At 37.3% G+C, this 13,089-nt stretch overlaps 1 protein-coding gene across 4 annotated transcripts in view; it reads left to right on the top strand.

Moving 5' to 3' along the window:
• LOC118222986 (contactin-associated protein-like 5) overlaps positions 1-13,089 on the top strand; it is a 93,715-nt gene that overhangs the window by 18,733 nt on the left and 61,893 nt on the right. For all 4 annotated transcript variants that reach the window (XM_035409013.1, XM_035409014.1, XM_035409012.1 and 1 more), the window contains exon 2: positions 11,568-11,678. In XM_035409013.1, the coding sequence (XP_035264904.1) occupies positions 11,568-11,678 (111 nt within the window). The remainder of the gene's footprint in view (positions 1-11,567; positions 11,679-13,089) is intronic.

Below are 13,089 nucleotides of genomic sequence, written 5' to 3'. Positions count from 1 at the left end.
GCAAACATACCTTGTGAATGAAACAAATCCACTGCCAGACAGATAGGCTGTGATAAATGAAGATGGCTTGCCTTTGCCAACCTTAATGATTTCCTTAATTGTTCAGTAATAGCTCAGGAATTGTCCTAATTTTAGAGGAACAGAGAAGGACCTTTCCTAATCATTCTGTGCTCTGCTGACAATGGATGGTAAAAGGCAGCCCTTTGAAGATGAGGCTGTTCTTAAAACCCAATCCTATTCCTCCATATTTTAAATGGACTAATGTCAGAAGATGGGATAAAACCATTTCCATCATGATAAGATGAAATCGGCAAATTCCGTAGCCTTATAAAAGATTTATTGCTTCATATAATGCACTGCATTTGGTATGCTTCCTGTGCACCCATGTGGCCAATGCTTATGATGGGAAGCTCATTTTACCACTGGAGGGAAAACCCATGGAGAACATTCTAAACTGCTTTTTTTTTTTACTTCCCCTTTGCATTGAATGCAGACCAACTACATCTTTCAGCTAAAACTTGCATCATTTTAATTTTCTATTTTGAATTCTAAGGTTGGATTTTGGTGTTTTATTCTTCCAAATCAATAGATCCCAAGAGTGAGTTGAATGGGATCTATTGATTTGGAAGAATAAAACACCAAAATCCATCTCAGGGTTGCATTCTCTCTTGTGTGCATTTCAAATACAAACTGACGACTGAAGAAGTCATTACAATCGTGTAGAAGACTGTAGAAGCAATTACAGTACATCCTCAAGTTTGCTGATGTCTCCATAATTGTAAATCCACTCCAGGAAAATGTAAATGAACACTGCCTAATAATCGATTACTTAATTTCATTGAGTGAGTGCTCCTTCCTTAAGGTTAACAGAGGTCAAGTAAAAGATATGCTGACATACTGTAGGGCAAGATGTGTTTCTATGTTCTGCCCTTATACAATTTTTGTTTCCTTAATTGTTATAAGACTCATGTTTAAATTAAGTTTTATGGTATGTTTTCTGTTTTGCTGCTTAATAATTTTGCTGAATTATATATTTTTCATAGAATTTTTTCTAGTACAGAAAATGTTGTCTTACATACAGTAGGTAGCTACTATATTTAGCCTGCGTCCATGTTGGTACCGATAGAATTCATATTAGGGCAGTTATTTTCAGGTGGCAGTGTAGTATAATGGTTAAAGGCCTGGGGTTTGCTGGATTGAATTTGTTGTATTTGATTTTGAGTTTGATTTCTAGTGGAGGCAAAGTACTTAGATTTCTTAAGAGTACTATCCTACTGTATACACTGTATGTAAGAAAACGTGTGAACTGTGTAAGCCACTCTAAATAAGAGTGTCTGCTGAAAGTTTGGACTGCAAATGCAAAAAGGGTCATGTTGCTTAATGTTGTAGCTCAAACAACAATAATTTTCCCTGTTTTGGGATAATTTTTCTTTCTGTCACAGCTTATTGATCCAGGCACTATGAAAAAGACCTCTATGGCATTTGCAAATGAATGCTCTCATTGCTATGAAAGAAAATGATGTTCTGATTTCAGGAAGTAATACACATATTTATTCTGTAAATGACAGAATTAATTGCCCTTCACTTTGCTGGCAGTTGATTATATTGCAAGTTTTGGCCTTTGAAAAGGCTATTTAAATATCAACTGTAATTATGCAAACATAGATTTGAGTTCCATCAGCATAAACATTTTTCACATCATCTGTAAAACCTGATTAATGCTGAAAGGGCATCATTGATGTTGCCCAAGAGGACATTCTTGGGAAAAAATAATAATACAGTTCATTGTTTTACAAGCATATCTAATTGCACATTGCAATGTTTCCTGAATGAAAAAAGTTTCTGAGGCGATAATCAGGGAAAATATTTAGGTGTAAAAACCTAAACTTGCACCTACTCAGTCCTATAATATTAGTATTTTAATATTTTCCTAAAATGTACTACTTTAAATATCAGAGATTAAAAAAACACAATTCCCAGGAAATCTGTTTTTCTGGAAAAAAAAAAAAACAAAAAAAAAAACATGGAGCAATATGAACAGAAATCAAACATGTTATGTGAATTGAATATATGTGCATAAACCATATTAGTAAATATGTGTTTATAATAATTCATTCGCTTGCAGTTACTTATGAAAGAGAATGCACAAAGATGACCAGAAATGGTTCACTATTTCTACATTTGTAGAATTTTTATGGTACATACGTAATGACTGTAGCAGAACAAATCAGTGGGCCTCAGCCGATGTAGTTCTAATGCACCTGAAATAGTGATTCATGATTTTAGTTGCAACAAATGAATTAAAAAATTAAAATACAAAAATGTATTATTATTATTATTATTATTATGTTCATTTCTTAGACCATATTGAGTGCAATTTTCCTGATTTACAAATGCTTTACTTCACCAAGTAGAACTAGGCCTACTAAGTAAGCCAAGTAAATGCCTTTGAAATAATAAAGCATGTATTTCATGTAAAAATATAGCTATTTCAGTGTTTTTACCATAGTGCTTCAGGAAATGTTACTACGACTGACCCTGCAGACTGACTGTGGATTGTGGGTGATTCAATCACAGGGTTTTTTTTTTTTTCTCTCTCTCTCTCACCCAACATTCTTTTAAATTAACAGCAAATAAGTGACACGCTGGGAACTGAGCCTGGGGTCTTACTGTTCTCAAATAAAAGCCTTTTATTGAATGGAATTTATTGAAGACTGGGCCACTGTTCCAAGGTCATTTTTCCCATATATAGTATGACTGTATATGTATATGCATTTTCCATTTGTGTGACAAGTGCACACACAGACACACACCTACACACGCACACACACACACACGCATGCACGCACGTGCACACACACACACATACATTTTAATGAGTGCCAATGTCACATCTGTGTTTGTAGGTTCTCTAGATTCATGCACATTTCATAACAGATAAATGTCAGGTTGTTGTACTGGCTGCTTAGAATCTTAAAATGTTGAGATGCCATTCAGCTAATTTAAAAGGGAGATAACCTGAGGGAGGAGCAGCCGTTTGAAATGAAACAGACTTTTTTGTACTCACTCTAAAATATTAATCAGAAGAAGTGCATTGATCATGACAGTAGTTCATTGTAACTGTTAAGGGTTGTCTGTCTGTGGCATGCATGCTGTGCCTCGCAGTTTCTTTGAGATAGAGTCAAGTGACCATAGGTTTCGGGGAAGATTACATAAATTACAGTTAGTAATAATCTCGAAGATTTTCATTAAAATAAATGTCTGTTAAGTCACTATCTATCGCCGAATTAGGTAACACAATTATTATATTAATTTATATAATTATTATTATAATAATTTATGATTAAAGAACTGGGTGTCTGTGGCGACATTCCCGGGAAAAAATCACAAGGGGCGCATAGTTAGTGACGCGTTTTCCATCACCCATCAGTGGTTGGTTCGCCAGAGAGGGTAGGCGGAGCTAACGCAACAGGCTCGCTCTTCAGCTCACTTGTGTGTGAGCGGCGTACTGTTTTTTTCCGGTGTCTGCCAGCGTTACAATAGCAGAGAAGGGGTGGGGGGGTCGGGGGGTGGTGGCTATGGAACCCTAAAAAGTTTTTGTGTAACATGACAGGTCATATTAGTTGTTGATGTAGATTTCGTATTACATTTGATGACAATGTAACATTACTAAATTACATAGCTATTTGCACTGCAGTTTCTCTGCAGTGTAAAGATGTTCAGACCGAGCAAAAGGATAAAGAACATTTGTGGAAATTGATCATCACTAATTCTACTCCAGGTCTGCTACAGCATTTTAACCCGGCTCGGCAGTGTGAAGACAGTTTAAGTTAGCTTAATGTTAGACAACGAATGAGTATGCACATAACGTTACTTTTATAGCAACCATTTCTTATTCAATAAATAGTGTTATAGTTGGCATGGCCTAGGTGCCAACTGACTGACGTCACACAGGTGACACTGGTTGGATCCGGTTGGATCTCTGGGAAGTGAGGTCCAAAAACACACCTGCAATTACCGCTTCTCGCCATTGGTACCGCCAAAGAGAACGAAACGGAAATCTTCGAGATTGTAACTTTAAAGTTTATATCATCTCTCTGAACTACCAAAGTAAGTTCTGAATATCATTTCCAAAATATCAAGGAAGCAAGCAGACTTCTTAGATTTTATTTTTTTTGCCCCAGGATAGAGAAGACACAAGATAATTAGCAGTCCTTTTCAGCATTATTTGACTGTTTTTTCAGTGGTTAGATAAGTCCAGTATGATTTGTTTGTATAATTTACTAGAGTGGATTTTACACTGGAAATGGTATTACAATTTACAATGACCCATGAACTGCATTTGGTCCCATGTCTGCTGCAATGGGGGATAATGTAACTGATGTATGGTAATGAAGTTCCCTTTTAAGCATTTGACCTGCCTTTTAGGTGCAGTCTCTGTCACATCAGAGTCTGAAAAGGGCGCCCCTGATGGAAGACTTCATTAACACGCTTTTTCTGTAAATATTTAGTTGAGATGTAGCCCGTTTACCAGAACCTGTTGGCCGTAGTTGACATCAGAATGAGTGTGTGCTGAAACAACCAATGAACTTCTTGACATTCCCAGTACTTATCTTTCATTGTGCTCATTAGCTAGCCTAGATAAGAAGATGTGGTACAAAGAAGCCAACATGGACGATTTCAAGGAATGATTAACAGGGCTTTTCTGTAAATATTGAATAATTTGAATGAGATGCAGCCCCTGTTTACCACAACATTTATTTTGAATTTAGCAGGGCTAATTTTGACATTAACTGTCAAATAATAGTTGATTAGAATGCTCAGCAATGTCTACACATCTGCAGTATTAGTGGGACATTAAATTCTCATAACTTCTATTGCAGCAGACCCATAAAGGTTTTACTGCAGTTTTGCAGGACCCTGAAAGGCTGCACCATTACTCTTGCATTGCCCGGCTTTAAAAATAAGTCCTGTCCATGCTGACCTCGGAGAAATCCTACGCTACATCAAACAGAGCGACACTGAGCCATTCTCCTAGCCTGGGATACTATTCCTTCTACATTAGGGGTATGCGGAGATGCCACTATTTGTATCTGCATTTGTTCGACTGATAAAAAGTATTTGAATGTGGATTTGTATTCAGATAGAAACTGGACAGAAATTTGGCATGGTTGTAACCAGAAAATGGGAAAGTGTTTCTCTTCTGCTATTGAGGAGTAAATGCTGACTTTAATGATTCTGGGTAGGCCATTTGATCACAAATACACACAGTATATTATGGACAGACATTTGACAGTTTAAAGATAGATTACATACACATATTGTGTCTCTATCTTCATGCTACTCTAGTTTAGGTTAGTTTAGATTTTTTGGTGACGAAGTAGCAATGCATGTGAACGCAACGCCTGCTAGTCTACGCTATCTCTGGGTCACCAGCTGGCTATTTTGACGACAGCTTAGCGGGGGAGGGGCTGCTTGAAGTTGGCTGCCATTATTGGTAAAGAAACGCATGACCTCTCTTTTGGACAAATGTATGAATCACACTGCTTGATTTTTCTTATTCTTGTTCGTCAGGCTAAAGCATAAATGACAGCAGTCATTTATCAACCGTTTGGGAAACAAGGAAACAATCAAAACATGCCAGTTAAAACAGCAGCGACAGAAAAGCATGCACTATTACTTTGCCATTGTTTATAAGAAAAAAATTCCAAATAATTCTATTCATATTTATTAATATTTCTATGTTTATAATTTGTTACAATGTCATTATTTGGGATTTTATGAATACGGTCTTGTACTTGGGGCACACCCTTATTCTACACCCCACTCAATGAACAGCTTATGCAAAAAAAAAAAAAAAATTATATATATATATGTGTGTGTGTGTGTGTGTGTGTGTAGGCATTTAACAGAAGCTCTCATCTAAAGTGACTTGCACAGCTTACATTCTTTACATAAAATCCATTTATACTGCCGAATATTTGCTGATATTTTCTGAAGCAACATTTGTGAAGTGCTTTGTTCAAGGGTACTAGGGCAAATGTACAAACTTACGTTGCTAGCCCTAACCATTATACTACACTGCCACCCTGCTGCACAGTTAATGCTCACTGACAAATACAACAGAGCCATCTGAGTCCAGGCCTCGTGCAATTACCTCTCTGAAATTAGCCCATTCATACAGTTTTACCTTGCCCTTCCTGTGGGATTTTCATTTTATACCCTTAATGGCTTTTTAATTCAGGATGATGCCAGGCTCCGTAAATCTTAAACTCACTCAGTCATGGAGTTTCACAAAGTGTGTGCACCTGACTGGGCATTTTAGTTCAAAATTGCAATCCTCTGGGTTAAGTGGAGGAAAGAAAATACATCGCTTCATTACAGAGTACGGTATGATAGTCCAAATGTCATGCAGATGCATTAAACATATTCAATTTTATAACAGGAGAGGACTTTGCTGGATTTTTTCATGGCAAGGCCAAGTGTATGCATCCCCAGACTATAATTAATTTGTAAGCTTTATCAATTTGCATACAATTAAGAAAAAACTAAACTAAACAAAAAACATAATGTAGAAGACAATAAGCATATTAACAAAAACCATAGAGATCTGGCTGAACTTCAGGCATGTAAAACAATGAGTAATACAATAGCAACAAAAAATATATATAGTTGCTGGGGCATTCTCTCATGGCAAGGCCATTGCTCACTTTGTGGCTCAGTGAAGGCAGGCTGATAAAAAAAGAACATAACGACTGAGAGGAAAACAGTGTTTGTAAATGGTTTCATAAGTGCAGTGTGTAAGCCTGTCTTACAGTATGTTATTCACTTTGCAATTTTCCTGGTGTTTAATAAAATGTTTCTGTGGAGCAGTGACAGGAGAGTTCACTGTACATGGTGATGATTTGGTTTACAATGATGCCTTTGAAATGGCCAATGGCCCGTTTATTCACCCGTTCAAAATACAGAAAAATAAAAATCAATACGCACACAGAAATGGACCAAAGGCAAAACGGAAGGCAATGCCAGCAGGTTAGGGAACTGTGTCTTTATAATGGGCCTTACAGAGACAATTGCAGTAATCAGCCTAAAGTTGTACCAGACTGTAGGTCAGGACTACCTCACAAGGGCTGAATGGTGATCCTGATTTTTATATTCACCTTAGACTCACCATCCAGTTCAGACCCAAGAGACCAGGCGACGTGTGTAACTAGGTGCTAAGTCACACTGGAAAGACATCCACCCTCCAGGGCCACCCTCGGCCTCCTAACTACCATATCTTCAATGTATGCACTGTCCACTAAGCAGTACTGTTTAGCACGTATGTTTTAGTACAGGGTGGGCAGTATGCAAAAAGAATCCTCCATACTATTTTCTAACCAACGTGGGAGTGTTGTGAGATGTACCACCGTTGTGCGGCCATGCTCACGTGTCACTGTTGTTGTTAATGATGAAAACATCAGTGAAGCTGTGGCTCATTTCTAAACTTAAGCTTTGTGTCATATCTATGGGACCAAAATGATTGTTTACTTCCTGAAAAGTACGGTCCCGAATATACTCAGCGAAACCCTGGAAAGAAGTATATCATCTTAAGTGCACTACATTTAGAGATAATTTTGTCTACTTTACAACTATCTCATCCATTGTGCTCAGGTATACACAATAGTATGCAAGTGTGCTGATTTGGACTTGGCTGCTGTCTTATCTTTTATTCTGTCCCCATGTGCTAACCCTGAGAGATATAAGGCCACAATGAAGAATAGATCAATAGGCACCTCCCACACCAGGTTCAGAGTTGCAAATTATATGGGGCTGTGATTTAAGGTGTCATTTCAAATGGCTGGGTTGCTCATTTTATTTTTATAAAGATTGTTCTCAAAAGAATAATAAGAAAATTGTTCTTACTATAGTTTTTTTAAAAATATATATTGTATGTATTTACATATTGTAACTTGTACTCCATCTAGATTCACAAATGATTTATTTGTTTTTCACAATAATAGGAAGGCAGTAGGCCATTGGGGGAAATGATGTTGGTTAGCTGGATTTGTAGGACCGTTCACCCCTAGAAATCTCCCTCTTTTCCCATCCATAAAACACTGCGCTTCATTAGCAGAACCACTGACTTGACTATCTGGCTTTGAAAGGCTGTCTAACCCACAAACATAAAACGCACAAAGAGTACAACCCAATCAGGAGACAGAGCAGCTCTTTTTCCAGGAGATTCTGCTCTGAAGCGGCATCAGCAGACTGCTCAGCTGGCAGGCACAGCTTCGATGTGTGAAGGGTTCACCCAGAAACAGAAGCCCTTCTGTCCCACTCTCACCCTGAGAGCATCTCCAGTTAATTCAGCTTACTGCACTAGCCCTGGAAGGTTCCAACATTTTGCTTAATTTATTTTTTTCCGCTCCTTATTTGGAGTTTAGAGCTGGTTACCAAACAGTCATGCAGTACCCTTGACCACAGAATAAGATTAACACAGTTTTAAAATTTTTCAGGGCAAAATTAGAAACAGAGCTTTGGGTGAACCGGCTGTCTTTCTGACCCACATAATGGGCACCAGTCGCTACCTTTTCTCTTCCCGCCTGCCCTCTTTGCCCTTATGAAAAAAATCACGTTTAATAACCACATGTGTTCAAAAAGCATGCGGTCACACAGCATGTGAAGAGTACACGTGTGAACTATGAAAATAATCCCACGTATAAGATGAGAGCGGAACAAACACGTTTTTTCACATGTGGAAATTGTAATTCACATTTCAAAAACTACATGCAAATACAAATTCAACACAGCTTCCTGGGACCTATTTTCTATTCACCTGTAGACATTTTCATTCACAGGTAGAAAAAGCCAATCATGTGATAATGTCCAGTTCACATGTGGCATTTTCTTTTCACCTATATATAATAGATTATATAATACATATAATAATACATTTTAATTCACATATGAAAATGTAAAATTTGTATGTGAAATTGTGATTTTCACATGTGAAAAGGCAAATTGAATGTAAGGGATTCAAGATGCTTTTTAAATGTTAAGCTGCTTTAATTTGCTTTAGGGATGTCACACAAACCGATACTTTGGTACCAATTTGAAGCCAAAGTTCAGAAAACATGAAGGTACTAGTTTTTCTGCTGCACTCCTTTCTGACTGACAACAAGCAGAGGAAGACGTCTAGGAAAGTTGGAAAGCATTGGCAATGCCCACCCACACGAGAGAATAACGGTAATGCCAGATTTACCCCAAAAGCATGTGGCACTGGTACTGAAAAAGACAATTTAGCAAGTTGGTAAGGTGGGTGTTCCCTTCTGACGTCAATCATTTTGAGATTCGGAGAGGACTCGCTTTGGATTACATTCGTTTTCTGTAGCCTACAATAAGCAAGTGAAATTTAAAAACATTTAAATAAAAAACAGACAAAATGAGTCCTTGGAGATAGTAACCTGCAAGAAAATGTTTGTGGATGAGTGTATGTAGGCCACACAGAATAAATTGGTAGATCTAGCACATTTAACTGGCTGTAATAAAGATCTTGACAACCATTGCAAATGTAGCTATAACAACTAAGCACAATGTTGTTTACTCGAATATAAGTACTCGGTTGGTACTGGAAGGAGATACTCTAAAGCTGCCGTTTGCTTTTAACTGTTGAAGGCGACATGCCTGCCATTTAATACTTGAAGGCTACAAGCCACTGTTCTAGTTTTTTTTTTTTTTTTTTTGTTTATGTTCATACATAACTTTTAATAAAGGAGTATATGCTGAAGTACATCTCGTTTATTACCATGGTATAGAATTAAGTGTGAAAATGTGGAATTTTATGTGCTTTCATGTCACATATTTTGTTACAAATTGAAAAGGTAAATTTGACGTGAATTTTTGTGAGAGAATTTCACTGGTATTGGTATCAACTACCAAAATACTGGTATCGTGACATCCCTAATTTGCTTTAATCAAAATGTACTAGAATCAGGACTCTGGGGGCTACACACACTTACTTTTACTGTATGATTCATATTTAGCCATAGGGGACCAAACACATACTTAATATACGGTTACCGGGGAAACGCTGCCAGGGAAATGAGTGTCTGTCATACACTCAAGCATGCAGAATTGATCTGTCAGGGGGTAGGTTGGGGTCAGTATGTTGCAATTCCGTGGAGTATTGTGTATAAACAGTAGTGTTTAAAACTATACTAATATAAACAGAGAAAGGCTAAGGGACAGTAATTACAAGAATATGTGCGGGCGTGTATATGTGTGTGTGTGTGCGTGTGTGTGTGTGTGTGTGTTCATTGAGGAAAGAAGGAATTAATCTAATCAAAATTAGAAATTCAATTTGTATAGCAATAGTCAATATTGTTTGTTACAACTTAATGTAGTATGGCAATGCAAGTGGGTGTTTTGTTTGCCATGTCAATGAAGCATGCTGAAATGAAACTGAATTAAATTAACCTGATAAAGAGAGAATGAAAAGATGGAGGGGAGAAAATAAAATGGTGCAGACAAAAAAAAATCATTGTAGAATGTACCAAACTGCTTCACACACAAACACTGTACATACGTGACATAAACGGCATTATAGTCAGCATATATCCTTTTTCTGAAAGTCATCCCTTCTTAATTTTCTGGTTCATTGAGATATTATTGTATGTTCATTGTTCCTTACACATGTTTGGAATTAATCACTGCTGCAATTTCTCTTAGATCTGCTGCACTAATATCTGAAAAACCTAAGGACTAGAAGATATGGCTGACAAGCAAAGGCAGACAGCAAATAAGCTCATAGTCAAAATGATGAGGGAGAACTGTGACTAAAGAATATTTAAGAGATATGTATTTCAATGCATAAAAAAGTCTGGTTTTTCATTGTTGAGCAAATCACACTCAGCATTCTCGTGAATAGTGGGTAAGGACAGTGCATCAGGCACGTCACATTCAGAGTGAAATCCATTTATGGGCCAAGTACATAAGCGCCCAAGTCACCTCTGTCTTTTAACCTGAACAGTCTTTTCAGTTGCTTTGAAATGCAACTGAAGTGTTTTCAGTTGTATTCAGGGACAATGTCATCAGCAAAACAATGTTACTGTAGCAACCTATTTCTTCTCCTCTCATGAAGGCTCAAGCACTGTGACCATCTCCACTCAAGGCAGAGGTTGTAATTCCCTCGGAACTTTTGGCAGACCTAAACCACCTGAAATTTGAATAATTATTTGTGACTGTCACACAGATAACTCAAAATGGTGGATTTACATGAGTTTTCCTCTGATAAATCAAGTTTGTGTCCTGCGTTTGTATATGTGGAGCATTGAGAATGATTCATGCCCTCTGAAGACCGATGTTTTGCCTTTGACTGATTTGTCCTGATATCTTTTCTGGGGATAGCAGACTAAAGCATGAGTCTTCAGAGAGTATTCACTGTTACATTTATCACATAATGAATTCCGTCACCTCAATCTCACAGAAGGGAGCAGAGGTAAGTATGGTGATCGTGAAAATACGACTTCATCATCAGCCACTGAGAAATACATTTTTGGCACCATTTATCTTCTTCTCTCCTACAGATTATTGCGACGAACCCTTGGTGTCAGTGCTCCCGCAAAAATCCTTTCAGAGTTCCTCGGTGTTCTCTGAAAACCATTCTCCTCGCTTCGCCAAACTTAATAGAAGAGAAGGTGAGTAACGTAATGAATAATCTCTGCTTCGTGTGATGCCCAAGACATCTTATTTACTTTAATCGATAGCAGTGCCGGCTGGAGAGTGCCATTGGGAAATGACATTTTGTTTGGGGAATAGGACAGTCATGTTTTCTTGTAGATGTGTGTGATTAGACAGCATATCAAACTCATGTCCTTGGAGTGTACTGTGCCGCCTGAACAAGGAGAAAGTTGAATGTGTGCAAACGGCTGCTGATTTCAGAAGTATGTTACCATAGTGTACTTTTTTATTACACATATATAATTATACATGTGATTGAAAAACATAAGTTTGCATTGTTTATTTGTTTTTTTGCATTATTATATAATATTTAAAATGTATTGACGTGGACTACATAATAATTTGTCCTTTCATTTATTTCACAAATGAATGAAAATTGTCACTTTTTCTAATGAAAACTCAACTTGTACAAATGTTCTGTTGTAAAAGTTTATCACTCCAGTTTGTTGTCTACATGACTAGCATTTTAATGAATATATTCATGTTAAACAAATTTTTATTCACAGTCACTCCTTTTAAATACAGTACACATGAGTGTAAGAGGGGCAGTGAGAACTGGGTTGAGAAGTTTATTTGGCCTAGTGAGACTTCAGGGACTGAAGCCTTGCAAACAGGATTCCTTCTTATGGCCATTTCTCCGATCATTAGGATGTGATGCCCTATCATTGGTGTCAACAGTGGGCTGGATGCGTAGGGGCTGTTGTCAGTGGCTTGTACCCATCCGATGGGCAGTGAATTTTCCTCGGCTTCATCATTTGTTAGAGTGTGAGCAGTGATATTTCATTTTGTGTTGCTTTTTATTATTTTACAGAAAGTGTTTAATGTGAATTAGAGAAACTGTATCCGTTTCCACCTGTTGCACTGTGACCGCACGCTGTTTTCTTCCCTCTTTGTGGACTTTTTAATATTGGCCTTTGTCAATGGCCAGACTGCGGTTGTTTCAGTTGTCAATATGTGGTTAAGTATTACGCCTTGTGTTTTGTTTTCCTCCTTATGTTCCAAAAAACACTCTTTGCTTCATAATATAGTTTATTGTGATCTGTGATGTTATATAAGCGCAGGGAAATTTAATTTGATATTTTATTTATAAGATTTAAGATTACACATGCACAATCGTTATTTTTCATTGTTTTACTTAGCCCCTCATAATCAAGCTATACTCTAATCTTACAATTGAATAGCTATTTGTTTTGACAGTTAAATAGGGCAGACTTGTAAAGTATCAATTTATCTATGCAAGTAAGACGTATTCCGTAAAATCAGACTCAAATTAAGTCATGACTTCTTAGCCTTTCCATTGATATAAACTGAGGAAAATATTACACTTTAATAGAGATCTTAATCATCATCATCATCATCATCATCATC

This window comes from Anguilla anguilla, chromosome 3, assembly GCF_013347855.1.
Source record: "Anguilla anguilla isolate fAngAng1 chromosome 3, fAngAng1.pri, whole genome shotgun sequence".
Taxonomy (NCBI): Eukaryota; Metazoa; Chordata; class Actinopteri; order Anguilliformes; family Anguillidae; genus Anguilla; species Anguilla anguilla.
Note: the sequence above shows the minus strand (reverse complement) of the source record. Positions and strands in the feature narration are given on the sequence as shown.